General features: G+C 46.2%; 1 protein-coding gene across 1 annotated transcript in view; it reads left to right on the forward strand.

The window, feature by feature from the left end:
• Positions 1-25,084, forward strand: part of FAM135B (family with sequence similarity 135 member B) — a 219,691-nt gene that overhangs the window by 184,410 nt on the left and 10,197 nt on the right. Inside the window, exons 9-15 of the mRNA XM_055545713.1 lie at positions 2,572-2,725; positions 5,129-5,178; positions 12,770-12,925; positions 13,954-14,027; positions 17,616-17,770; positions 19,986-22,002; positions 24,253-24,419. Of these exons, the coding sequence (XP_055401688.1) occupies positions 2,572-2,725; positions 5,129-5,178; positions 12,770-12,925; positions 13,954-14,027; positions 17,616-17,770; positions 19,986-22,002; positions 24,253-24,419 (2,773 nt within the window). The remainder of the gene's footprint in view (positions 1-2,571; positions 2,726-5,128; positions 5,179-12,769; positions 12,926-13,953; positions 14,028-17,615; positions 17,771-19,985; positions 22,003-24,252; positions 24,420-25,084) is intronic.

A 25,084-nucleotide genomic window follows, 5' to 3' on the forward strand; every position in this document is an offset into this window, starting at 1 on the left:
AAGGTGCTTATTAAGGATCCAGTGAGATACAGTGTGATGGGAACATCTAGATGGTTCATGAACAGTGAATTATTTCTTGCTCCACAGACCTGGAAAGTGCAGCACACACGCTCCCTGCTATGCACAAATTTTGCTTGTCTTCCCACAGCTGTTCTGCTTCTGATCTTAATATAATAGAAAGATGAGAAGTAGGAATATACAGATTACCCTGGGCCCCTGGTGACTACAGGTGTCCTACCTGGGTTTTCTGCTTGATGAAATGGAGAAGCCTTTCAATGCCAAAGCTTGTTGAATGCCTTTCTTCAGTTCAAATCAGTAGGGACCTCGTTAGGTAAAGCCAGGGTTAATTTGAGGTGCTGGGGAGTGAAGGACGCTGCTGGGACGTTCCACAGGGAATTCTGTGATGCCCAGTTTCCACTTTTAGACCTGAATTGCTCCCTCCTACTCTGTCAAGGACAATGGTGGCCAACAGCGGGTGGCCAAGTCCCTCTCTGGAGGCTGCTCTGTCTGAGAGAGCTGCTGACCAAGGTCACACCTCCTCCCTGGGTGACCAGTAACAGTCAATGCTTGAGTACAAAGGCCTGGCCAGAGAGATCTGCAGGTCCAGAGCTTCTCCCGGGATTGACTGAGGTCTCTGTGCAGTGGGCTCCTCCCTCTGCCCCACCCCCTTCCCATGGACGTTGCTCTCCAGAGCACAGGCCATGATCTTCCTGCTGGCTAATGTCTGCCATGCAGTCTTTTACCAGGGAATTCAAAAAGCAATTCGAAAGCTTTTGAATTGTGGCACTGGAGAAGACTCTCAAGAATCCCTTGGACTGCAAGGAGATCAAACCAGTCAATTCTAAAGGAAACCGACCCTGAATTTTCACTGGAAGGATTGTTGCTGAAATGCCAATACTTTGGCCACCTGATGTGAAGAGCCAACACATTGGAAAAGACCCTGATGCTGGACAAGATTGAGGGCAAGAAACGGAGGTGACAGAGGATGCGATGGTTGGATGGCATCACCGACTCAGTGGACATGAATATGAGCAAATTCCGGGGGATAGTGAAGGACTGGGAAGCCTGGCATGCTGTAGTTCATGGGATTGAAAAGAGTCAGACATGACTTGGTAACTGAAAAGACAACAACAAGGAATTAACCTAAAACTGACTCAGAGAGAGGTGACGGCAGACCTGACTGAGACTTCCATCCAGGTTTCCTAATTTGTACCACTTTGCATTCCATGACCCAGCAAACATGATGTAGTGATGAGAGCACAAACAAGTGCACCCACCTTCGTGACACCATTGGGAGCAGAGGAAGTTCAGATGGCTGCTCACCCCTATCAGACCTGTCCTGCCCCCACTGCACCGACTCAGCCCTCTTAGAAGGAGGCAAGGGAGGAGACAAAGAGGGCAGGAGGCTGCCTCATGGACAGCATGCAAGTCAACTCACAGGAGCCAAGAGGACGTAGTTCCAACAACATTTTACCTGGAGTTTCACCCAGCAGGGCAGGCTAGGAAGCACGAGATGGTGAAGAGACATTTACTTGCTCCCCTCATAGCCACACAGGCCATAGATTCCTACATCCGTGGAATTCTCCAACTCAGTACTTGGTGTGTGCTAAGTCGTGTCCAACTCTTCATGACCCCATGGACTATAGCCTGCCAGGCTCCTCTGTCCATGGGACTCTCCAGGCAAGAATGCTGGAGTAGGTTGCATTTCCTCCTCCAGGGGATCTTCCTGACCCAGGGATCAAACCCATGTCCCACGTCTCTCACATTGGCACATGGAATCTTTACCACTGGCACCACCTGGGAAGCCCACAGTACTCAGTACCTCTCTTTTTCTGTCCAAACCCATCTCTGAGAATCCTTTCTCTCATTTTTAAGTCCTTCCTGAAATTCATCCGAAGTCAACCTTCTCTGGTGGGGTTGCAAGAAATTCAGAACTGTCCTGGCCCTCCTCCATCATGTCTTGGCCTACAAGTAACTTGTGGACTCAGGCATCTTTTCCTCTTCAGGTAAATGACTTTTAATGTGTAAATATGGGTGTAATGTGTCTTACACCTACAAACACAGTATGGAGCATTCTCAAACTCCATGGTCACACCCACAGCCTCTGACACTTTCAACACTGAGAGCTGAAACTCACTGACTTCTTCCTATTTTACAGCACAGTGTTTTTCTCCTTCTCAGCACTGTGCTCTTCATCCACCAATACAGAGGTCTTTCTAAATGCCTTACCTCCCTGTGAAAAGGAGCCCCCTCTGTCGGTCACATGGCTGCTTCTTACAGTGGCAAGAAAAAGAGTCTTATAAGAGGGGGCGACATTCACTTGTCCCAAACATGTAAGGTCTGTGCCCTCATCATGGTCATCATCATCATCTAATGTTGTTATTACTATCATTATTGTTTTAATTTGAAAATTATAAGACAGAGGCTTGGCCAATTTCAGTGGGTTTCCCATGCAGAAGGGGAGGGAGGAGATTCCAACTCTTTTGCTGGAGTCTTGACCGTCTTCCCCAGTTTTCTCAGGACCAGGCCACAGGGATGGTCCTCAGCTTCTGCTTCTGTTTCCCCCCACAGGGGAGCTTCTACGTGCCCTCTGAGAACTGCATGCAGCATGCTTACAAGTGGCACCGGGAGCTGTGCTTCCTGCTCTTGCAGGCCTACCGGGGACTGCGTGCCTACTTCCTGACCATCCTGAGGGACATCCCCGAGCTGCCGCGCATGGAGCTGGGTAAGGGGCTGGGAACTCGGAACGGGGGAGACTCAGCCCAGCAGCTGACCCTCCGCCCTCGGGCGTCAGCACGCTCTTGTAAATGTCAGGACGAGGCAGGAGCACAGTAGCAAGCACTGTTTCAGGTAGGTTTGGTTTGGTTTTTGTTTTGGTGTTTTGGCATTTTACATCATTCTAGCAGGAGGGCATCACAGGCATGCCAATGCAGGATGAAAAGGCACATGTGCCTCTAGTCATCATGTTCATTTACTCATTCATTCATTCATCCACCAAGTTATTAAATTTATTAAACTTGTATTAAACATCTACCCTGGGTACATAATGTGAAGCTGCTTTCTAAGGGAGAATGCCGGTTTGCAGCCTTTTTCTTAATGAGGCTGTAGCTACGGGATTGCAACTTACAAGAGTGTAAAACAGTCCAAGAAATACCTAAATGTATGTTTAATGGGTGATTAGAGAAAGCTCTCAGTAGTCATCATCTTTGGCTTTCCAGGGATGACTTGCTTCTTGTACATCACCAGACATCATGATCATTGGGCCCCCTCCCTCTTGACTGACGGATGGTGGGATTGCAGCTCAGAGAGGTGAAATGACCACTCAGGGTCATGCAGCCACGTGTGGCAGGATGGGGCAGGAGCACAGAGGTGCTGTGCTTGGGGCAGCCTTTTATATCAGGTCACACTCATTCACAGCAGGCAGTGGGTTACTGTTCTGCTCGAAGTCCCCTAAAGAGGCCCGTTGTCCTTAGAACAGAAGCCAGGCCCTCAACCTGGTGCCTGCTTAGTCGCTTCGGTCGTGTCTGACTCTCTGCAACCCCATGGACCATGGCCTGCCAGGCTTCTCTGCCCATGGGATTCTCCAGGCAAGAACAATGGAGTGCGTTGCCATTTCCTTCTCCGAGTCAGCCTGCTATTCACGGTTAATAACAGCCTTGCTGTGGGGAACCTCAGCGTCTCTCCCTGAGCCCTGAGATCTCACCTTTGGAGCGAGTCATAGATTTGGTGGGATCAGTGGCCTTGTGTGTGTCTGTTATTACACTGAACACGCCACACAACAATCCTGTATTTGCATATTTCTCTTCCCCACTAGACTGGGGGTCTTTGAGGGCAGAAGCGGGATCTGAGCCCAGACCCCTCACACCGAGCGCTTGGTGTGCGCAATGAAGGAGTAGTTGCAGCGTTGCTGTTGCCTTGACCTCTGGCGCCCTCTTACCACCTGGGTTTTGTCAGCTCTAAGGCCCTCTTTTGAAAAAAATTGTATTTGGCAACACCGCATGGGATAAGGGATCTTTGTTCCTTGACCAGGGATTGAACCCATCTTCCCTGCACTGGGAGCACAGAGTCTTCTTAACCACCGGACTGCCAAGGAAGTGTCTCTGATGCCCTCTTTGAAGCACATGATCTTGGAGTTGAAATTTCTCATGTCAGATGCACTCAAAGGAGACCCACACAGCTCGGAGCCAGTTTAGCTCAGACAGAAAGTGAAGTCAGTGTCCTTGTAGTTGGCTTCTTGCTTCAACTTTTTTTTTAAACCAAAAAAAGAACTGAATTTATTTGTTCATTCACTCACTCACCATATTTTTATTGAATGTTTACTGTACCAGGCATTGTGCCAGACCCCGAGTGCACAGCCATGGACACTGACCAAAGCCTGTTCCACCTCGTGTGGGGCTGAGGGCAGCTGCCAGGTAGGCAGGTGTGTGCCCACCCGTGAGGACTGTCGGAGCTGAAGGTTTCCTCGCACTCACCTTTTCAATGATGCTTTAAGTAAAACTCAGGCAGCAGCCACCCGCAAGGTCTTACCACAGCCGCATGGAACTAGAGAGAGTTCAAACACAGGCAAAACTGTGAAGCCACAAATGGCCAGAGTCCACCCAGTTCCAACTGAGAAGACGGCAAGGTTACAGGCTCCTCTACTGCCTGCGTGGAAGGTCGTGATGAGGTGGTGGTGCTGAGCAGGAGGCTAGGCTCTGCCATCCCACGTTCCTGGACTTCTAAACATCTACCTGTGTGAAGGAGATCTAGATCTAGGTCCCAGATGTCAGGACCCAGATGTGTGTGTGTGTGTGTGTGTGCCTGTGCACACATACCACAAAAGCACAGCAGAATGTGGGATTGCTTTGGACCACACAAAGTGAACTTGGGGATCTTCTGTTTCTCAGAAATGCATCACATGGAACATGTTGACTTTAACCCAGGGTGACATCACATGGCTTCAAATCATGCTTTTTATAAACAGGATCTTTTAGACACAAGAGATGACAGGAGTCCACAGAGCCTGTATTTTTTTCTGTGACGTCAATGCTGACTTGAAATCTGTGCTTCTTACCTTCCATTAGCAATTCCACAGATCATTATGCGTCTGTTTCATTGTGTTTTTTTTTTTTTTCTTTTTTCTTTCTAGAGTCACTTGCTGTTGAAGAAACACTCTCTCAGCTGTGCTCAGAGCTGCAGGTAATCAGGGAGCCAACTCCTTGGTTCTGAACAGCAGTAGTTATATGGGGCGGCATTGCTTGCTTGGTGTAGAGATCAGAGATGAAAAGACATGACTGGTAACCTCCTGTTACATCTTCAACTGAAGAAACACTCTCACATCCCACTGCCCTAAATCTCTGGGTCTCTTAGACATCTATTGTGTGCCCGGCCATGTGCTAGATATTTTGAAAAACACCAAACAGGTTAACAGGCCTTGGTTTCCCTGACATTTACACTATTTATTGGGCTTCCCCAGTGGCTCAGTGGTAAAGAATTCGCCTGCAATGCAGGAGCCACAGGAGATGTGAGTTTCATCTCTGGGTCAGGAAGATCCCCTGGAGGAGGGCATGGCAACCCACTCCAGTATTCTTGCCTGGAGAATCCCATGGACAGAGGAGCCTGGCAGGCTACGGTCCAGAGGGTCGCAAAGTCGGACATGACTGAAGCAACCTAGCACTCACACTTTTTATTGTCCATTATCCGTCCACCTAACAAACTTTTGTTGACTTTGGGTTATATGCTTCTCATGGAGGGTGACAGAAATCTTGCGGCTCGGCTCAGACGGCTCACACGTATCATGAGGCTAGCTTCGATGATGACGATGATGTTGAAACAGTGATGTGTATTTGCCAGATGTTCATCAAGCGTGTACTAAGAGTTTGTGCTTAATAAGTACTCGGCCGATGCAAGCAGTTGTTTACAGTCTCTGGAGCACTGTCTTATCCCATGGTGTTGGCAGGTCTGGGTGAGCACGGTTATCTTCGTGTAATGAGAGGCACACGAGGTGGAAGGCAGCATGCGCTTCAGGGTTGGTGACATGGCTAATCCATGTCTGGGCAGGACTTGAGATGGTCTCATTGAAAACTAGCATTTCTGCCTTTTAACCAGTGTTTCTTGTCCCTGGCTTTTCAGTAGAAATACACTTGGACTTTAAAGAAACATCTTGACCTGGGTCCCAGCTAAACTGGTTGAAACAGAGGAGATGGGAGTAGAGTGGAGCTCATGAGTTTGCATGTTTAATTAAAAGCTCTCCAGATATTAATAAATCAAAACTGCAATGAGGTATTACCTCATACCTGTTAGAATGTGCTGTGCTGTGCTTAGTCACTCAGATGTGTCTGGCTCTTTGCAACCCTATAGACTGTAGCCCTCCAGGCACCTCTGTCCATGGGGATTCTCCAGGCAAGAACATTGGAGAAGGTTGCCATGCCCTCCTCCAGAGGATCTTCGCAACCCAGGGACTGAACCCAGGTCTCTCACATTACAGGCAGATTCTTTACCATCCGAGCCATCAGGAAAGCCCATCTGTTAGAGTAGCTCTCATCAAAAAGACAAGAAAAATGTGCCGGCAAGAATATGGAGAAAAGAGGATCCTTGTGCCCTGTTGGTGGAAATGTAAATTGATGCAGACACTATGGAAAACAGTACGGAGGTTCCTCAAAAAAATTAAAACTAGAACTACCATGCTGCTGCTGCTAAGTTGCTTCAGTCGTGTCCAACTCTGTGCGACCCCATAGATGGCAGCCCACCAGGCTCCCCCATCCCTGGGATTCTCCAGGCAAGAACACTGGAGTAGGTTGCCATTTCCTTCTCCAGTGCATGAAAGTGAAAAGTGAAAGTGAAGTCGCTCAGTCGTGTCCAACTCTTAGTGACCCCATGGACTGTAGCCCACCAGGCTTCTCCATCCATAGCAATTCCAACTTCTGGATATTTATTCAAAGGAAATGAAATCATGAAGAGATATCTGCACCCCCATGTTCATTGTAACATTATGTTCCCAAGACATGGGAATACCCTGAGTGTCAACCTGAATGCATAAAGAAGATGTACTGTGTCTAAGTGCAGTGGAATATTATACAGCCATAAAGAGAAGGAAATCGTTATATTTGTGACAACATGGATGAAACTTGATGGCATGATGCTGAGTGAAATAAGTCATTTAGAAAAAGACAAATGCTGTATTATCTCATTTATATGTGGAATCTTAAAAAAAAAAGCTCATAGGAAAAGAGACCACATTGGTGGTTGCCAGGGGCAGGGGTGTGTGGAGGTGAGGGAAGCAAGTGAAAGTGGTCAAAAGGTATAAACCTTCCATTATAAGTAACTTCTGGGGCTGTAATATACAGTATGGTGATTATAGCTAACACCTCTGTATTATACATTCAAATTTACCAGGAGAGTAGATCTTAGAAGTGCTCATCAAAAGAAAGACTATTTTAGCTCTGTGAGGTGATAGGTGTATTAAATAACTTTATTGTGGCAGTCGTGTTGTTACCAACTAGGGTTCTTGGTCTTCTTTATCAATAGAAATTGATCAGGGGCCAAACAGGGAATTCAGGCAAGGCTTTACTGGGGTCCCCGTTGCAGTAGGAGGGAGTGAGAGCAAGTAATAGGTTCCCTTGCTTGCTCACTCCCCGAGGTGGGGGCGAGCTGGTTCTTTATATGGGGTGAGGGTAGAGTGTGTCCAGGGCCAGGGGCAGGGCTTAAGTGCTGTGTCCACCCCTTAGGAGGCATCTTGTGCAGGGGGCATGCTTTTGCTCCAGGCTCTTCAAAACTGGCAGTTGGTTTTGGTCTGTTTGTATCTTTTGCCCAGAATTTGTTTCAAGTGCCGGTGCACCCAGTTATGTGTAGTCTCGCAGTTTCTTTGTGTTTGTCGCTGGAGGAGAGGGGTGTCCAGACGCAGGCGCTGCAGCACTGCAGCAGAGGCTCCCAGGCCGTAGCCTGTGCCGGGGTCACGGTCTGTGGATACGTCATCATGCTGTGCGCCTGAAACGCACACGTGCCCCAGGTGCTGCCCCCACGGCAGCCCCGCGAGTGCCTGGGGTCGGGGGGGACACAGGTGTGTCCCCATTCATTCTGCACAGAGAAGCATGCTGGTCCCTGAACCACTAAGGGGTGGACCTGGGGCCTGAACCCAAGGCCATCTGGGAGCCACTGAAGTATTGATGCATCTGGTCCCTGTATGGTTCAGGCAACAACTCAGGCTGCTAGACATATTTCACGAAAAGCCAGCGGGTTGCCTGCCTGCTTTGGCATGGAGCCCACACACTGCAGGGAAATGGCCCCTGGTTTTGAGTGATGGTATTGCCGCAGACTTTAATCTGGTTCAGAGTAACCAGATTAGCTTCAGGATGGGAGGCAGCTAGGTGTCAGGGAGCAAAAAGGAGAGTTGGGGTATGCACTGGGTTGCTCTGTGGTTTGCTAAAGGGCTGGCCTGCTGCTGAGAGTGAAAGAAGCAGAGCTGCCTCCCCAGAACCTTCCGAAAAGGCACATCACTGCCCACAGGGTGTTTAGAGGCAGGGCATTGCCACCAAGTGGTCAACCAAGCACATGGTCACGAAAGCATCCGTCTCAAGGGTGGACTCCGAAGTGGAAACTGTTTCGGGTGATTTAAGACAATTTGAAAACATAGAGGTCTACAGTCAAGGAGCAATTCACCTGCACTTTTTTTAAAATTTACTTTTATTTTTTGACTGTGCCACACAGCATGTAGGATCTTAGTTCCCCAACCATGGATTGAACCTGTTACCCCTGCGATGGATCCGTGGGTTCTTAACCGCTGGACTGCCAGGGGCGTCTCTGCTCTTTTACTCTATGCGAATCTTATTCACATTTCTTAAGCACCTACTATGTGCCGGCTACTCTGTTGGGAATACAACAAGCATGAAGATGGCAGAGAGCTTCCCAGGACTAACAGCCCACAGGAGGCAGGAGCTGTCACTGCTGGACTGGGAGCATAAGATGGGCGGCAGGGCTGTAGGAGCACAGGCGGCTCTCAGTGAGGTCAGGAGAGAGGCAGAGAGGGACTGCCGTGCAAAACCAGGGCAAGACTGGACCTGATGGAGTGCCATGATGTGGTTGGGACCCGGGATGGCTTCAGGGGGTGCATTTGAAGTCGGCTGTGGGAGGCTGGGCTGGAAAGGTGAGTTGGAGCATCTGGTCAGGGTCCCTGCTGTGCAGTGTGCTTTAAGAAAGGACAGGTTGTGCTCTCTGTAACCGATGGAAAGGTTCTAGTGAAACTCAGCCACGTGCTTCGGTACAGCAGGCAGGGTCAGATCACACAGTGTCTACCAGACAGCAGTTGAAAATTCCTGATGTTTGGGTCCTACCTTCAGAGATAAGCCCAAACCATGTGATTCAGCTTGGGGCTTCAGGTGGTGCTGGTGGTAAAGAACCTGCCTGCCAGTGCAAGAGACTTAGGAACTGTGGGTTCGATACTTGGGTTGGGAAGATCCCTTGGAGGAGGGCATGGCAACCAACTCCAGTATTCTTGCCTGGAGAATCCCATGGACAGAGGAGCCTGGCAGGCTATGGTCCAAAGGGTTGCAAAGAATCAGACGCGACTGAAGCGACTTAGCAGATGATTCAGTTTGCAGCCAGGACTGAGGCCCATGACAAGAGAACACGGCTAACTCAGGGGAGATAAAGCAGGCTTTCTCCACCTGACTCCTGCTTACCTTGAAGATGCAATGCTACCATCGTCTCCTCCAGGAAACCTTCCATGACTTTTTTACAGTACTCAGGATCCATTTCTTTCATAGCACTTTGTAGGTTTAACTATGGAGATAGATAGCTATCATGTGCCTCTTCCAGGACTAGAAGTATGTGTCTTTGGCTCCCCAGAGCTCAGCATCCTCCAAGCTCACAACAGACATCAGTAAACCCCTCAAAGGGGTTAGGGGTGGGGACGCGATTGAGCAAAGGAGCTTGTCTGGGCCCAAGTGAAAAGCGTGAGGGCAGTCGCAAGGTGGAGCGGCTGTGTTTTGCAGGCAACTTCCCCCTGAAATGTCACTGGGTCCAAGATGCCTCGTTGTTAGCAGGAAGGGCTTCTCTTTTTCTTGCCAGAGAGACCCTTCCACACCCATCATCTGTAATTGAACAGGCTCAGGCCTCCATGAGGGTAGGAAAGTCCTCTTGTGGCTTAATTAGAGGCTTTCTTAATCTTATCTGGAGCCATTTCTGTCATCAACTAGGGGAAAAAATAATTCTCCCAGAGACACATTTAATGAATGGCTTTGCCTTACCTCTCTGGTGGCTGAGCTCAGAATTCATGCTGTGTTTGCCAGTATTGCTGAAATGGAGGGTGGGGAGGGCTGGGGTGTTGGGATAAGAAGCCCAGTGAGGGAAGTTCAGTTGCTGAGGCCCAGGTGCCTCTCAACAGATGCAGAATCACCCTTTTACTCAGAAAAGAGCTGCTGAGTTTTCATCATCCATCAGCCGCGGAGAAGATACTGAGAATATTGAAAAGGATAAACCTCAGCATGCAGGCCAAGCCGGGCACTGAGCAATACCTGGCAAGTGGTGCCCTGAGAGTGGTCTGTGCAAAGCCAAGTAGACTTCAAGGAGAGGAGGGCTAGTCTTACACTTGAAACACAGTAGCAGTTTCAAAAGAACCATCAGAAAAAAGGCAGACTGATGTGTGTATATGTATGGCTGATGCATTTTGCCATACAGTTGAAAGTAACACAACATTATAAAGCAGTTCTAACAAAAGTTAATTTGAAAAGAAAGAAACAAGGCAAATTGCATTGGTTCTGGAAACAGTTCCCTAGTGGAGAACAGACAAGTCCAAAGTGGTGAAGAGAAGAGGAAAGGCGATTGGAAGATGGGAGGAGACCTTCCAAGGAGAAGTGCAAGCCGATCAAAGGTCTGGTGCTTGCAAAGAGCTGTGTGTTCAGGTTGATGTGGCTGGAGCCATGGGTAGCCCCAGGCCAGAGGTACAGCTGGGAACATGATCAGGGCAAAAAAGTGTCTTGTGCTGATACAGGAGCTTGGTGTCCATTAGTGAGGGTAACAGGTTGGAGAATTTAAAGATAAGCCACTAGTAGTCCATCTAAAAGCTTTACTCTCCAGCCTGGAGGTTTTCCAGTGGCTGACCATGTCCCCCACCCTCCCAGTCCTTCCTTTTCTGACCCTTAACACTTTGGGCTATGGGTTATGGGCCTGAATCAAGACTGAACATCCTGTTTTCTTCCTGACTCCCAACAGAACCAGTGATGGAAGCAATGCTTCCATGAGAAGAAAGTAAGTGTCATTCTTTCATTTTGGAGTTTTGCACCTCGTGTCTTCATCAAAGACATATCTTTCCTCTTGGAAGAAGCAGCTTGGAAACACTACAGTTGAATGATGCGTTGTGTCTGGAAGCTAGTCATTAATTACAAAGCTTTGATATACCAAAATTAAAGACCCTTACTGGGTGTCAGATTTCTTCTTTGTTTTTCTTGCTCTCAGATGCTTTGCTCCACCCTCTATGCATTATGCTAGTGTCAGCTGTTAGTCCAAGAAGAGTGAAGAGGACTTGCAGCGTTTCAGGCTAGGCTTTGGACCTCATTATGTCCAATAAACAGTTATTTGCTTTGCACCTTCATTTTGCAGATGAGAGACTGAGGCACAAAGCAAAGAAGGAGCTCAGAGATGAGTTTGAAATGGCCATGGTTATGTATCTTTGCATCATCTTCCAGGGCAGATAGATCCCTAAACTTTTTTTATTTTCAATGTTCTTGAGTTCATGTTTAACCATATCTTAAGGATAAGGATACTATACACATTTGTATTGAAGTATTGTTGAATTATAATATTACATGGGTTTCAGGTGTACAACATAATCTTTGATATTTTATAGATTATACTAAATTTAAAGCTATTCTAAAGTATTGGCTATACTCTTCATGGTAAACTCACCTTCCTACCTCCTGCACTGGATGAGGCTCTCTGTAGGCAGAGACACTCTCTTATTCATCTTCGTGTCCCCACGTATTCTAAGCATGAGCCTGGGTCATGGGAGATGCACTTTAAATTATTGGTAGATAAATGATGAAGCCTAGGATTCAGTGTTAGGCTTGGACCACTGGTTCTCTGGCTGTCCTCAGAGATGTAATCTCTCTTCTTACCTCTCCAGAATAAAAGTCGCCCCCAAGCAGGTGGCTCTCCTAGCTTTAAACTGAAGTTAGCCCGAGGTTCCTCCAAGAGCTCTAGGCCCTTTCTAGGCTGAGTCCTTCAAACTTTCATTAAGGCAGTCTTGGATTCTCCTTAGGAAATGTGAAGTCATGGCAGCAAGATGGTGCTGGGTCTGTGGAGCCCACCCATGTGGAAATCACCTAGCGAGTTTGATGCTGTCTGTGAGGTTATAAAGACTTTATCGTTTCTCAGGAGATGTTTTCCAGCACCTACTCTGGAAAGGCAGCATGGTGCCCTGGCTTTGTGGGGGGATGATCTTACAGCTTAATCCCAGCTTTGTGTGACTTTGGGCATGCTCTATTTAATTCTTTCATTTTATTTTTGTGTAAAATGATGGTTACAATAATTATAACAAAGGTTCATTGTAGAGATTAAGTAGTTCATGTATATATTTAAAAAGACACTTCATATTTTACTTACCAAGTAGGAACTATTAATAATTGGAAGCTATCATGATGGCTGATACTGAGTTCAGAACATACTGGGCTATAGAGGAGAGTCTAGAGAAAGAGAGGGATTCATCACAAACAGAGAAGCCAGCAAAGGCTTCAGAGGAAGATGGCAGTGGCTGCGTGGAGCAGAGGTCCTTCACTGCACCATTTTGCCTCCCCAGATGTTGAATAACCCAGAGAAGATAGCTGAGCAGATAAGTAAGGATCTCGCCTGGCTGGCCTCCCACCTGATGGCCCTGTGGACCCAGTTCCTGGAAACAGTGACGCTGCACTCCCAAGTGACCACTTATCTCACCCAGGAGCATCACACCTTGCGGGTAAGGGGTCAAACAGTGTAAGTTCTGTAGTCACGTGGCAGAGATATCTCAAGGAAGCTTTTCAACAGTTGGTTCATCGAGCAGAATAAAAGTCAGGATTGGCTGCTGTCAACCCAAGTGCTAGTCCTGACCCACCATGAACTTGCAGAGAAACTTTGTGAACTTCCTTTGGTTCTCAGTTCTTTGCTCTGAAAGTTGCTCAGTCGTGTCCGACTCTTTGCAACTCCATGGACTCTACAGTCCATGGAATTCTCCCAAGCCAGAATACTGGAGTGTGAGTAGCCTTTCCCTACTCCAGGGGATCTTCCCGACTCAAGAATCAAACAAGGGTATCTCCTGCATTGCAGGCAGATTCTTTACCAACTGAGCCACAAGGGAAGCCCATTTGCTCTAGGGAAGTTCTTTGCTCTACTGTTCATTAAGTACCAGCCTTGGTTACCAAGTGATGGCGAGCTGATCTTAAAGGATATGATGAAGTGCTTTGAAAGTATTTTGAGGAAGTGTCTTCACATGTCATCCATTGTTCTTAAGGCCATTTTTTTTTTTTTTTTTTTTTTTTTTGCCACCAGGTGGAAGTGCACAGGGGGTGGGGACTCATGCATAATAAAAGATGTTGGTTTTCTCATTTCCAGCAAGAGGACAAATAGCTGAGTCTCCGGACACACTTACATGACTGATTTTGCAAATTCTAATTCATCTGCATTTATTTATGGCCTCTGTTTTCAAGTGTCTTTTATTCTAGTAGAAGAAATAAGACCTAAATTTAAAAAAATGACAGAATGCAAAACAAGAGCAGATCAATAAACATGTGTTCAATTGTGTCCATAAATCAGGTTTGTGTTAAGAACTAGAAATGAGAGAGGGCATCTGTGGAGGGTAGAAAGGTGTTTCAGAACCTCTGGGTTGTGGGCTCAACTCTTTTCTTATTAATATATGTTACTTCCCTCATTGAGCCTTAATTTCCTTTTAGAAAATGAAGGCCAAACCCATCCAGTGAGTCACGCTGTTTATACTGTTTTATTCTTCAGGTCCGAAGGTTTTCTGAGGCCTTCTTTTATATGGAGCACCAAAAACTTGCAGTCCTGACTTTTCAGGAAAACCTGTAAGTAACCAATGGCATGTCCACATCACACCGTGAGCACCAAGGACATCCTTGTTCAAAGTTAGCTCTTCCCTTCATCCCTGATAGTGAAGGAGAGAGTCTGCCCATCTCTTTACATTCAGGTGCATTTTCTATGAAGGCAAGAGCCAGACAGATTGCAGAGGTTGGAGCTGGCAGGTATCATGATGGTTCTGTAGACAGATTCAAGACTTCCTAGGTCCCTGAAGACATCTGTGCTGAGTCCTCTTTGCAAAATGAATTAGGAGCAGGTGGTATGGCCACAAGCTATGTCAGGAAAAAAAAAAACCCACAGAATTCACCTGAGACTTTGTAGCAGCTATGAAATGCATTGAGCATAAGAATTAATACTGAACTACTTAATTAGGAGGATAGATGGGAAAAAATGTAAAAATACTCAGAAAAGTCAGAGGGTTGACCGAAGAGGAGATCATTGTCTCTTGTTATAGATTTCCCTGGTGTGCAGACTCAGTGCTTCCTGTTTCCTCCAAGATGTTTGGTCTTGGCTACACAAGTTTATAGGTTTCTTTCTGTTTCTGAATAGTATGTTTGTCTCCAAAATAAATTTGGATGGAATAATGTTTGAGATGCCCTAGTAAATCCAGCAGGAAAAACACTGAAATTCATCTATCACTTAGGACAGACCTGAGGATCTTTTCACTTTCATCTTTTTTACACCTGTAAAACCCATATGTAGTCATGTGTGGATGTGAGAGTTAGACCATAAAGACGTCTGAGTGCCCAATAATTGATGCTTTCAAACTATGGTGTTGGAGAAGATTCTTGTGAGTCTCTTGGACTGCAGTGAGATCAAACCAGTTAATCCTAAAGAAAATCAACCCTGCATATTCATTGGAAGGATGGATGTTGAAGCTGAAGCTCCAATACTTTGGCTACCTGATGCGAAGAACCAACTCATTGGAAAAGACCCTGATGCTGGGAGGGATTGGGGGCAGGAGGAGAAGGGGACGACAGAGGATGACATGGTTGGATGGCATCACTGACACAATGGGCATGAGTTTGAGCAAGTTCTGGGAGATGGTGAAGGACAGGAAAGCTTGGTGTGCTACAGTCCATGAGGTAGCAAAGATTCAGACACAACTGAGCAACTGAAGAACAACCTGTATGTCAATATAGTATGGCTAAAGCATTACTTAGAGGTTAGGAATGTTTTGGCCAAAGTGATAAAATACCACTTTTCTAAGGGTGTAGCATTTGAGCAGAGACTGGGATTATACTAGAACTTGAGGTCTGGGAGTTGGTGATGGACAGGAAGGCCTGGTGTGCTGCAATCCATGGGGTCACAAAGAGTCGGACACAGCTGAGCAACTGAACTGAATTGGGGTTATAATAAGTCATGTCCTGATATGAGAGAAGACGGTTGAGTCAGAGGGGATAGCTGGTGTAAAGATTTCTTATATGGGAACATAAGGTGTTTGAAAGCATCAGTAAGCAAGCATAGCTACACTGGAGTGACAAAGTAGGAGAAGTGGGGTGGGACCCAGCCTCTGTGGGAACTTATGGGCCCACAGGATAAAGAATTCAGACTTCATGCTATGATAATCATAACTAACGTCTTAAAAAACTGGCAAGTGACTATGGTGGAAAGACTTTGGATTTCAAATCTCATATACATGCTTTGACATTTTGTCCCTGGCACTTGTACTGCTTGTGACATCTGACTCATTACTGAGCCTCTCCGTGTGTGCTTGGGTGTAAAAGGCAGATTCCTTCATTCCACAAGGGCCTATTTAGTGTTGACTGTATGCCAGACACTATTTTGGGCATTGGATATCCAGCCGTGAACCAAACAGACACATTCTCACGGAGCTCATATTTTAGTAATGGAAACATATTTAAACATAAATAAATAAATGTGATATGCCAAATGCAGTAAATGCTATGGAGAAATATATCAGTGTGACAGGCTGTAGAAGGTGCTGTTTCATAGATATATCAGAGATGGGCTCCCTGAGGAGACATATGAGCAGAGCTCTAAAGCAGGTGAGGGTCTGAACCCTGCAGATACCTACATGATTATATCATTTGTCCCATAGTGTAATTTCAGATATTAGAGAAATTGATTACCATTCAATTAGTACTAGATATTAACATATAATAAAGAGCATACACTAGGATAGCAGTGATGCTGTGCAGGAGGAGGTAAACTTAGAAGACTCTTGAGAGTCCCTTGGACAGCAGGAACATCAAATCAGTCAATCCTAAGGGAAATCAACCCTGAATATTCATCCGAAGGACAGATGTTAAAGCTGAAGCTCCAATATTTTGGCCACCTGATGCAAAGAGCCAACTCCCTGGAAAAGACCCTGATGCTGGGAAGGATTGAGGACAGGAGGAGAAGGGGCTGACAGAGGATGAAATGGTTAGGTATCATCACTGACTCAATGGACATGTATTTGAGCAAACTCTGGGAGATTGTGGAGGACAGGGGAGCCTGGCGTGCTGCAGTCCATGGGGTCACAACGAGTCAGACATGACTTAGTGAGTGAACAACAGCAACAGAACTTTTAATTACGTCATTAAGAGTAAGAACTATATCCTAAAGGGGTCGGGTTGAGGGGTTGGAGGGAGGTTCAAGAGGTAGGGGGTATATGTATACCAAGCGACTTAGCAGCAGCAGCAGCATACTGTACGTTGTTGTACAGCAGAAACAACCTTGTAAAGCTGTTATCCTCCAACTAAAAGTAAATTTTAAAAGATGAAGGAATAAGAACTATAGAATTGAGAGGGAAATTTTATTTCAGATTGAGAAAACTGCCAGAGGACAGGTCCTCAGTGCTGTGAACAGAATTAAACCTTAGATTGAGATAGTGAACGTGGGCTCTGTGATGCCGGCAGCAAAGCGTGCACGCAGGCATTCTCATCTAGAGTCAGATGGAGGGGAGGGAGGTCATGGTGTTTGCATCAGAGACAGAACCATCCTCCCAAATCAGGGTGGACAAATGAGACTCAGCCGTCAAGACCTATCTTGTTCAAGCACAGACTAGAGTGTGTTTCTCAAGTAATAGGTTACAGCCATTTAGTGGACTGTGAAATTGTCTTCATGGCTTTAGAACAACACTTTTTAAATGAAATAAGATAGGTAGTAATAAGAAGTATTTCTGAAGCTTTTGTTTCAGCATGAGTGTTTCTGGGAGTGTGTGTGATTGTATTGGGTGGCCATGGAAAATGAAGGGCATTTCTTGCCGTGGGTTGCACTATTTAAAAGTGTTTAAAAGTGACATAGAACTGGTTAGTAGCAAGGGTATGTTTTATCGCCTCTCTTCCTGTTTGACCAATGCCAGTCAGTTCTTTTCACATAGGAAGGAAGTGTTCAGTGACAGTTTGTTGAATGAATGAATGTGAAAATGTTGATAGTATGAAGATCTATAGCCAGGGCTTTGGGGGCTGGATAGGTAGCTGGGAAGAAAGGAAGGGTGGATAGACAGATGGCAATTGTTACTGTCTACTGTACATCTTCTAAATGCTGTCTTGGGATGAGAGGGAAGGGGCAGCAAGAATAAAACCTTTAAATCTCTCTTGGATGCTCACCGGGTCCGTGTTCCCCAGGATCCAGACCCACAGCCAGCTGTCCCTGGATATACGGAATTCGGAGTACCTCACCACCATGCCCCCGCTGCCCGCAGAGTGCTTGGACATTGACGGAGACTGGAACACCTTGCCCGTTATCTTCGAGGACAGATATGTGGACTGCCCAGCCACAGGTGTGTATTTTTAGTTTTGGACAAACTCAAGAGTTGGAATTACCATTGGGTTCCCATCGGCTGCTCTGCTTATCTCCCAACAGCCATGGGAACAAATCAGTGAGGTATTTTGTCAGTTCATAGAGGAGAAGCAGGAACTAAGATTAAGCTTGTTATTGGAAGTGACTTCACTGCAGTGAATGGGCAAACTCATGGAACTCAAAGACAGTTACAGGAAAGACCCACTTCTGGACTCCTGGGCTGGGATGTGGGAGGGAGGTTCAAAAGGGAGGAGACGTTGTGGATAGCTATGGCTGATTCGTGTTGATGTACAGCAGAAACCAACACACTATTGTAAGGCAATTATCCAATTAAAACATAAAAGTCTAGGTAACTTCTGAAAACTGCAGTGTTTCAAACAAAACACGTTATTCAGTTTTCAGTTAGTTGTACCCTGACATCTAGTGTCTACACTGTGCATGACAGCTTGAATGTGTATAAGCTCCAGAGATAGCAGCCAACCCAGCTGCTCACAACAAGTGCAAAACATTGGCTTGTGTCTGTGTGTGTATGTGTGCTCACGTGCATACACACATGTACATGTGTATATGTATGTATATATATATATATGCGCTAATATATGTTCACTCAGTTCAGTTCAGTAGCTCAGTCGTGTCCGACTCTTTGTGACCCCATGAATCGCAGCACGCCAGGCCTCCCTGTCCATCACCAACTCCCGGAGTCCACTCAAACTCACGTCCATCGAGTCAGTGATGCCATCCAGCCATCTCATCCTCTGTCATCCCCTTCTCCTCCTGCCCCCAATCCCTCCCAGCATCAGAATCTTTTCCAATGAGTCAACTCTTCGCATGAGGTGGCCAAAGTACTGGAGTTTCACCTTTAGCATCATTCCTTCCAAAGAACACCCAGAGCTGATCTCCTCCAGAATGGACTGGTTGGATCTCTTTGCAGTCTAAGGGACTCTCAGGAGTCTTCTCCAACACCACAGTTTGAAAGCATCAATTCTTCAGTGCTCAGCTTTCTTCACAGTCCAACCCTCACATCCATACATGACCACTGGAAAAACCATAGCCTTGACTAGATGGACCTTTGTTGGCAAAGTAATATCTCTGCTTTTCAATATGCTATCTAGGTTGGTCATAACTTTCCTTCCAAGGAGTAAGTGTCTTTTAATTTCATGGCTACAGTCACCATCTGCAGTGATTTTGGAGCCCCAAAAAAGTAAAGTCTGACACTGTTTCCACTGTTTCCCCATCTATTTCCCACGAAGTGATGGGACCAGATGCCATGATCTTAGTTTTCTGAATGTTGAACTTTAAGCCAACTTTTTCACTCTCCTCTTTCACTTTCATCAAGAGGCTTTTTAGTTCCTCTTCTCTTTCTGCCATAAGGGTGGTGTCATCTGCATATCTGAGGTTATCGATATTTCTGCCAGCAATCTCGATTCCAGCTTGTGCTTCTTCCAGCCCAGCGTTTCTCATGATGTACTCTGCATAGAAGTTAAATAAGCAGGGTGACAATATACAGCCTTGACATACTCCTTTTCCTATTTGGAACCAGTCTGTTGTTCCATGTCCAGTTCTAACTGTTGCTTCCTGACCTGCATATAGGTTTCTCAAGAGGCAGGTCAGGTGGTCTGGTATTCCCATCTCTTTCAGAATTTTCCACAGTTTATTGTAATCCACACAGTCAAAGGCTTTGGCATAGTCAATAGAGCAGAAATAGATGTTTTATGTATGTTAATATTCATTATATTTATATGGTTGAACTACAGAAAATTTGAACAGTTGGAAAAAATTTAAAATAAGCACCGCTGTCTATCAGAATCCAACATGAGTAACTGACATCCCTTGTTATCATTTAGTCGTTAAGTCATGTCCAACTCTTTGCAGCCCCATGGACTATATCCTGTCAGGCTCCTCTGTCCATGGGATTTCCCAGGCAAGAATACTGGAGTGTGTTGCCATGCCCTTCTCCAGGGGCTCTTCATGATACAGGGATTGAACCTGCATCTCCTGCATTGGCAGGTGGATTCTTTACCACTGAGCCACCAGGGAAGCCCTTCTTACTTGTGAAATTTCGAGAATTTAGAGGTTATCTCTCAGAATCAAGGAATAGAGTGCAGACAAACTCTTTATTATACAATCAAGTGGATCATTTGTGAATGTAGATTTTGAAGAGTATAACAAATTTTTCTTTTTTTTTCTTTCTGTAGGATGTAATTTGAATATTTACCCTAATTTTGATGTTCCAGCAACAAGTCCAGCAATAATGAACCTAAACAACAGAGAGGAGAACCTTGTTGTAAATAGAAAATCACCTCTGAGGGAAAACCTAGTCTTGGCCCCCATGAAACCATCCCCCACAGACTCTGATGAGGAGGTTATTAGGTGTCCAGGGCCTAGTAAGAATGTCGCCACACCCAGTCATACAGATGTGTGCTCTGAATCTCAGGTGTATCTGACAGTTGGTGAATTCCAGAGCAAGGCAGGTGTGCCTGAAGTTGACCATCGGACTGGCCCAAGGTCTGATGTTGGGGGGCATCTGCTGGCAGATGAGGATCTGCCCAGGAGGAGCCCTGGTCCAGAGGATGGCCAGGCCCCAGTGCTGACCTACATTGATGTGAAATCTAGCAATAAGAACCCCTTCAGAGCAGAACCCACAGTGCTCACTGGTGCCCAGCACGAGAGTGGGTGCTCCAGAGCCAAGCACGAATTAGGCAGAACTGAGCGAAGCAAAGGGGTAGCCGGTGGAAGTCATCACTGTGCCGTCTCTTCAGAGAAAACCACCCTGCATGAGTTAAGTAGTCTAGGAAAGGGGGTGGACCAAGGGAGCAAGATGGTGCTGCTGAGTCTGAAGGTCACCTCCTCAGAGCCCTGCGAGCCTCTGAACTCTTCTTTGAGGGACCCCTTGGACATCAAGGGTTTGGCAAAGGACCTTCACGTAGAGGAGAAGGAGGAAGTGTGTGTCCTCTCTGGGGTCATCAAGAGATCTGCTTCCATCATCTCCGACTCAGGCATTGAGAGTGAGCCAAGCTCCGTCGCCTGGTCCGAGGCTCGCAGCAGAACCCTGGAGCTACCCAGTGACCGGGACTTCTTGCACCAGCTGGTCCGAAGACACGCCCTGCATAGAAACTCCCTGGAAGGGGGGCACACCGAGAGCAACACGAGCTTGCCGAGCGGGATCCAGGCCTCCCTCACGTCCATTAGCTCTTTGCCTTTTGAGGAGGAGGAGCGGGAACTGGCACTCACGAAGCTGACCAAGTCAGTGTCCGCCCCCCAGATCAGTAGCCCTGAGGAGTCTGCTGAAGATGCGGACTCCACGCAGCATGGGGGAGGTCCCTCTGAAACTTCAGCTGTGCCCACTCAGAGTACCAACCCCTCAGGATGCCACCTTCGACCCAGCGATGGCCCCGCAATCCAGGAAGCCGGGGTCGACCATGGCCTTGTGGAGGAAGTCTCAGATGCTGACAACCTGCAGGGCCCCGGTTACATAGATATCCCCAAAGGTCAAGAGGATCAGTTTGACCCCCAAGGCCCTTGTTATCTGGATGGCAGGACTGACCACCCTCCAGGTGTTGAAACCAAAGGTCTGGGTTTAAAAGTACCACGCCTCCTCGGACTTGAATCACCTGGGCACAGAGTTTTGCCCAGAGAACTCGTGGAGACCCCGAAAGGCGTGCCTGGAGACTCCGATGTGGGGACAGGAGCTCCTCTCGACAGCGGCATGTTGGACGTTGAGAGTTTCACCCACCCCAAGGTGCCTGAAGTGAGCTGTGCACCAGCTGCCAAAACCATCGACGTAGATTCTGCAGGTGAGCAAAGCAGCTCCCTTAGCATCACAGAGGATACGGCACCGAGCAGAGGAGCTGACACCTTCCCAGAGGATGACCGTGAAGCAGGCGCGGGCTCCACTGTGACTCAGTCCGTTCCCTCCCAGGTTATGGGAAACCAGGAGCCCAGGGCAGGCACCTCCATCATGCTGTCCCACTTGACCTCTGCAGAGAGCTTCTCTCTGGACAGCCTGAAAGCTGTCGAGGTTGTCAACCTGTCTGTGTCTTGCACTGCCACCTGTCTCCCTTTCTCGTCTGTGCCCAAGGAGACCCCTGCCAGGGCTGGATTCTCTTCCAAACAGACCCCGTTCCCCATCACTCATCAACCTTTGGGCTCCTTTGGAGTCGTTCCTAACCATTCCAGAAAGCTGGAGGAGGAAGTCAGCGAAAGGATGTTCAGGTAGGTTTGCTGATGGCTAACCTATCCCAGCATCATCTTTCAGACTTTCCCACATATTTCTCAGTTTCATGCATACTGTTTCAGGATTGCATATCAGGTATTTTCTGATTTAAATAAAGTAAGATGCTCCTATTGTACAAGTCAGGAATGTAGAATAGTAAAAGGAAGTAAAAATGATCAATAACCTCACCTCTCAAATATAGCCCATGTGTAAGTTCTTCTATATTTTTTCCTATGTGCATTTTTATGTATATATTGTGTTGTTTGTCTTTACTCACTAAGTAGTGTCCAACACTTTGCGACTCCATGGACTACAGCCATCCAAGCTCCTTTGTCCATGGGATTTCCCAGGCAAGAACATTGGAATGGGTTGCCATTTCCTTCTCCAATGTATATATTATTAATCTGCAAAAGTAAGATAATTTTTACCAACTCCAGGTTTTTTCCAGCTTCATATATTGGAAACATCTTTCTATGTTTATAAATCTATTTTGCATTACCATTTTGGTGTTTAAATAATAATCCATTGTATAAATGCACCATGAATTATTAACAAAATCCTTTAGAGATAAAGTGTAAATGTTTTTTCAGTTTTTCTTATGATGAACGACCTCTGTCTTTGCACAATTCCTTTAAGAGCCATTTGAGAATAGGACTAATTCATCAGATTTTCTTCCTAAATACCTCTTGTGTGATTATTAAGTTTATTATTCCTTTTGAAATGCCAGAATCCAGCCCTTTATCCTTGTCTTAGGTTTGCATTCATAGCAGTCCTTCCCCTATAAACTATGCATTTGATTAAATACAGTATTGAATCATTTAACCAAAATATCCCATTTCACTCACTTGTTCAAAAAAGTGTTGAACAGTTACCCATTAATAATATCTCCGAAAGAAATGGCACAGACAGGTAAATTTTGGATCCCATGTTTTATGAAGACTATTAAATACTTATCATATGCCCATGTCATCAGTTTAATTAATACATGGCAGACACTGTCCAGCACTGGCTAGTGTCTGGGCTCTCAGTCTAAGAAAGAGGTGGAGAGATGACAGAAGCAGACGAGAGCAGTTGAGTACACGGGGTGGTTCATGTGTGCACAGCTGAGCCAGAAAAAGGAGGACCTGATTTTTCTGTGGAGCAATAAGTGTGGATGGAAATGGATGGTGGCCAGGAGAAGCTTTTTAGAGATGACACCCAAGTGGAGGAGAAACTGTGAGACATCATGTTGATGACAATGATGGTGATGATGAGAAGGCTGGTAATAGATTTCATCTTTTTATTTCACTATTTAATCTGTTTCAAGTAATATTTTAAGCATTTTGCATTGATTATATTGCTTCAAACACAAAACAAAGACGACTATGAATTCAACAAGGGTGTGATTCCCCTCATTTTTTACAAATGAGGAAACAATGCAGGGAGGTTACTAGTTGGCCCACAGGTGGTTGTGGTGGCTGTTTGGTCACTAAGTTGTGTGTAACTCTTTGCCATCCCATGGATTGTAGCCCACCAGGATCTTCCATCCATGGGATTTTCCAGGCAAGAATACTGGAGTGGGTTGCTATTTCCTTCTCCAGGGGATCTTCCCAACCCAGGGATGGAACCCATGTCTCCTGCATCGACAGGCAGATTCTTTACTACTGAGCCACTAGGGAAACCCCTAGTAGTAACTGTCAAAGCTGAGATTGTGACCTTGGGGTTTTGACTCGTGTGCTCGTGCTTTTAATCACCACCTGGTCAGGTAGCCAGGCAAAGAAGATGATAACCAGGTGGGAAAGGCATTTCAGGCAGATAGACCCGAACACACAAATGCATGGAACTAAAGAGAAGAGACATAACTCATGCAGGGAGTGAAATATCTCCTCCAACTATTCTTTTGGGGGCTGGGGGATGATGCTGGAGAAGTCGGTGGAGGCCAGGGTAATAAACTTTTATTCCTGGAACACTGCTTAAAGATTGTATGGGTCCTTGAAGCTGGATAGAATCTCTGAGGTTCTGTTCATTGCAGGAACCACATCTGCAGAAACCAACTCAATCTAGCCTTTGTTTTTCCTGGATTGCTTTCTTGCCTCCTTCAGAACCAAGCCTCCTTCACTAGCCTCTCCCTTGAGGTACCATATTCAGCCTTTGCCACTTGGCAGAGACTTCCTTATAGATGTTCATCACTCTTGAATCTCAGCTCAACTCATCTCCTGTTCAACGTGGAGCACACAGCTCGGCTTGTGATTAATTAGTGTATTCTCCAGTTTTTATCAGGCCAAAGAGAAATTTAAAAAAGAGCTGAAGATTGATGGATTTCTGTACAGTGACTTATCTGTACTAGCTTCTGACATACCGTATTTCCCACCAGAGGAAGAGGAAGAAAATTTGGAAGATGGGATTCACCTGGTAGTCTGTGTCCATGGCCTGGATGGTGAGTTCTAACAGGTTTTCTCCTCAAAAGGTGATATAGACACATTATCACATTTATGATTGACTCTAGATCAGGGAGTTGTTCAACAAATGTTCAGTAGGCAACTGTGGAATGATAGTAAGTATACTGGATCTAGGAAAATGGCATGGCCTTGCTCCCAAAGGAAAGATCTCTTTGGCCAAAAATACGTTCAAGCTAATGAAATACCCAAATGAATGAATTAATGCAATGGAGGGATAAATAAGTCATATCCACTGTAGATGGGATCTAACAAATAAGTAAGGGTCAGAAAAATGAAAGGGCTACTCTAGGGCTTCACTGTTGCTAAGCAGCAAAACCTGTGGTCGCATACTTCTTATGATAACCAAATAGGGAATGGTGATAACTTCACTTCCGTGACACACTCTTGTTAATATCCTTAATTTTTCTCACTCTTGGGGCTGATGGATTTAATTGTCTGTATCCAGTCCTGGCTATATGCATGGCATACCAGAACGCTGAGTCAATAGGTCTATTTGGTGAAGTGTTCAAGAATCCAGCGGTAGATCACCCATTGCAGATGATGATGATGGTGGTGGTGGTGGTGATGATGATGAAGACCAGGTGGTATACATCACTCACCATGGTCCCAGAGCCTTCTTAGCTGCTTGCTGCTGCTGCTACTG

This window comes from Bubalus kerabau, chromosome 14, assembly GCF_029407905.1.
Source record: "Bubalus kerabau isolate K-KA32 ecotype Philippines breed swamp buffalo chromosome 14, PCC_UOA_SB_1v2, whole genome shotgun sequence".
NCBI classification, from domain to species: domain Eukaryota; kingdom Metazoa; phylum Chordata; class Mammalia; order Artiodactyla; family Bovidae; genus Bubalus; species Bubalus kerabau.